The sequence below is a fragment of the Sabethes cyaneus genome, chromosome 3 (genome assembly GCF_943734655.1).
Source record: "Sabethes cyaneus chromosome 3, idSabCyanKW18_F2, whole genome shotgun sequence".
NCBI classification, from domain to species: Eukaryota; Metazoa; Arthropoda; class Insecta; order Diptera; family Culicidae; genus Sabethes; species Sabethes cyaneus.
The window spans coordinates 4280761-4283683 of record NC_071355.1 but is presented as its reverse complement, the minus strand read 5'-3'; the positions used below and the strand labels follow the sequence as shown (position 1 = coordinate 4283683).

General features: G+C 41.5%; 1 protein-coding gene across 1 annotated transcript; it reads right to left on the bottom strand.

Annotated features, from left to right (window-relative positions):
• Positions 1 to 1243: 1243 nt before the first annotated feature.
• On the bottom strand, positions 1244 to 2484 carry LOC128744185 (dihydroorotate dehydrogenase (quinone), mitochondrial-like). Its single transcript, XM_053841010.1, has 2 exons — positions 2075 to 2484; positions 1244 to 2003 (listed from the first exon to the last, which is right to left on the bottom strand). The coding sequence occupies exons 1-2, from the start codon at positions 2482 to 2484 to the stop codon at positions 1244 to 1246; spliced, it is 1170 nt and encodes a 389-aa protein (XP_053696985.1).
• Between the last annotated feature and the right edge of the window lie 439 nt (positions 2485 to 2923).

Below are 2923 nucleotides of genomic sequence, written 5' to 3'. Positions count from 1 at the left end.
TTGAGATAGGGTGTCATTCCAAAAAATCGAAAAATGCGAGCGTCACGAAAAATGAAAGGTTTTGAGCGCTAATAGCTCAGCGATTTTCCGATCGATTTTCAATATTCTTACACCAATCGATTGGCAAATCTTCTAAGAATTGACCCAAATGAAGAAAAGTATGAATTCTTGATGTTGAACTATTGAAAAATTGAAAATAATGAACCTATGTTTTACCAGAATTCTCGCTTCGTGATTGGTTGGAAGATTCTTTGCGATGATCTAAACCTATACCAATTTGATATCTGTGCTTGAGAAGTAAGCCAAAACAAGTGACAAAGTATCCTCATTTCAACAAGATTTCTTAACACCGTGGTTAAACCTAGACCATTTTGATGTCATTGCTTGGGAAGTACGCCAGAAAGAGTGACAAACCCCCCTCGTGCCAACAGATTTCTTACGAACGCGATTAAACCTAGTCCAATTTGATGTCTGTGTTAGGGAAGTGCCAGAACAAATGATACAAGTTCGTTGTCCGAAAAGATCGCAAATTATTTACTACGAGACGATTAAACCTCGGCGAATTTGATATCTGTGTTGGAAAAATGTACTACAGCTGTAGTGTTCGGTTATAATACGACTCTGTATGAATACGCATGCTTGCCGTTTCATTACAAGTGTAGTGAAAAGATGTGCTGTTGATAAAATAGGATTGAATAGGTAAAATCCCTTCAACGTGGGGAACCATGGGTAATAAAAACAATCTTTAATTTCAGTAAGGTAGCAGGAAAGCAATAGTTTGTGTTCTTGATTTTGTTAAATTGTTTTCAAATGCACAATCTTTTGAGAATTGAACGTATGCAATGTTACTACTTTGATAAATGTTACATACAACGTATGTAGCATGTATATATGTTGCATATAGCATGTATACATGAAGAATCTAATGATTATTTGAATGATTGAATACATGCTACTATCACTACAAAGAGACTTACGTAGTCCTGCGTCACCTATATATGCGGTCGTGTCTTGTACACAACCCCTCTGATTTTTTGCTATATTTATCAATTTTTAGAAAAAATACTGATCGATTGATACAAATATCTCGAAAATCCATTGAAAAATGGCTGAGTTATGCGCGCAAACCATAACCACTTTTCGTTACATGCACATTTCTCGAATTTCTAAAGTGCACCCCAATATAGAATAGAAAACAAAAACGTAGTTCTACGTTAAAAATCTTTCTTCTTAGAACCAATCATCAACTTTGTAAGATCTGATCTACGCCCTTGCCGACGGCTTGCTGCACGCTGTCGTACCCGTCCGCTTTCAGTAGCTCCTCAAGCTCCTGTTTGACTCGTATCACAATCGGTGGTCCATGGTAAATAAACGCCGTATATAGTTGAACCGCGCTGGCACCGGCCAGAATTTTATTGTACGCATCGCGACCGCTGAAAATCCCTCCAACGCCGATGATGGGAATCTTTCCCTCGGTCCATTTGTACACCTTGGCCACCAGTTGGGTAGATCTTTGGAACAATGGCTGCCCACTCAAGCCGCCCAGCTGGCCGGCATTGATGCTCTTCAGACTAGATGGCCTTTCGATGGTTGTATTCGATACGATTAGTCCGTCGACGGCACATGCTTTGCTGCATACAACTGTGACTATCTCCTGGATGTCTTCATCGGACAAGTCCGGTGCCAGTTTCACCATAATAGGTCTTTGTTCTGCCAGCGGCAGGGAACTCCGTACCTTCAGGACTTCACTCAACAATACGAAAAGCGTACTTTTGTTTTGCATAGTCCTCAAACCGGGCGTATTCGGGCTACTTATATTGATAACGAGATAATCAGCTAAGCCACTAAATCGTTTCACTCCTTTCACGTAATCGCGGATCGCATCCTTAGAAAGCTTATTTTTTCCTAAATTTATTCCTAACACAACATCTTCGCCACACTTTTGACGAGCTTCTTTCAGCCGCTCGTAAACCACTTTGTGGCCCTCACTATTAAATCCGTATCTGAAAAAAAAATTTGGTAATATGAAACAATGTTACCATTATAACAGAACACGTTCAGTTCACACACATACCTATTGACAATCGCCTTATCCTCATTCAACCGAAACACTCGCGGTCCCGGGTTTCCCGGCTGCGGCTGGGGCGTAACCGATCCGACCTCCACAAAGCCGAACCCAAGCAGATGCAGTCCACAGACCGCTTCGCCGTGTTTGTCAAAACCGGCAGCGATACCGACCGGATTGCGCAGAACCATATTCATCAGCTGGGTGCGCAGAACGCCGGGATCTTGATATCCGGGTCGAATCAATCCCAGCTTCAGGCCGAACACCGCCAGATGATGAGCAGTTTCCGGCGGAGCGAGCCGAACGATCGGCATGAAAATGTTTTCGTAGAACCTTTCATTTCCCTTGTACAGGCAGGTGATGCTAAAGGTTGCTGCTCCGAGCGCTGTTACCTTCAATAGAGAGCGAACTGGATTCATGATTGAGCAGTGTGATTGAGCTGGCTGTGGAGAATAATCAAAAGGATCGTTCGGATGAGAAGCTTTACTGCTGGTCTGATTTTGCACTAGTTTATTTTTTCGTAAAGCTGATCTATTTATACGTAGTTAGGTAAATTCAATTATTCTAAATCCTTATGGCTAATTGGAGTGAAAGTGATAACTTTGGTTTTTCCTATCTTTCGATACAAATTCAAATCATTTGATCCAGGTGTGGTGAAAGAGATAGAGAAGTGGGAAATTATTTACCGACTGATTCCCTGAACTGTACCTGGTTGGTTGGTATTTCCATTTTCGTGCATTCATTGTTAAAGGGCGTAGACAATTTTACCTAATGAATAATACGAAATTATTTACTCTGCCTGTTCCTTCCGCTAGTCAAAACAAAGGTTACTTTCTCCCGGCTTATCTTTGACGCTAC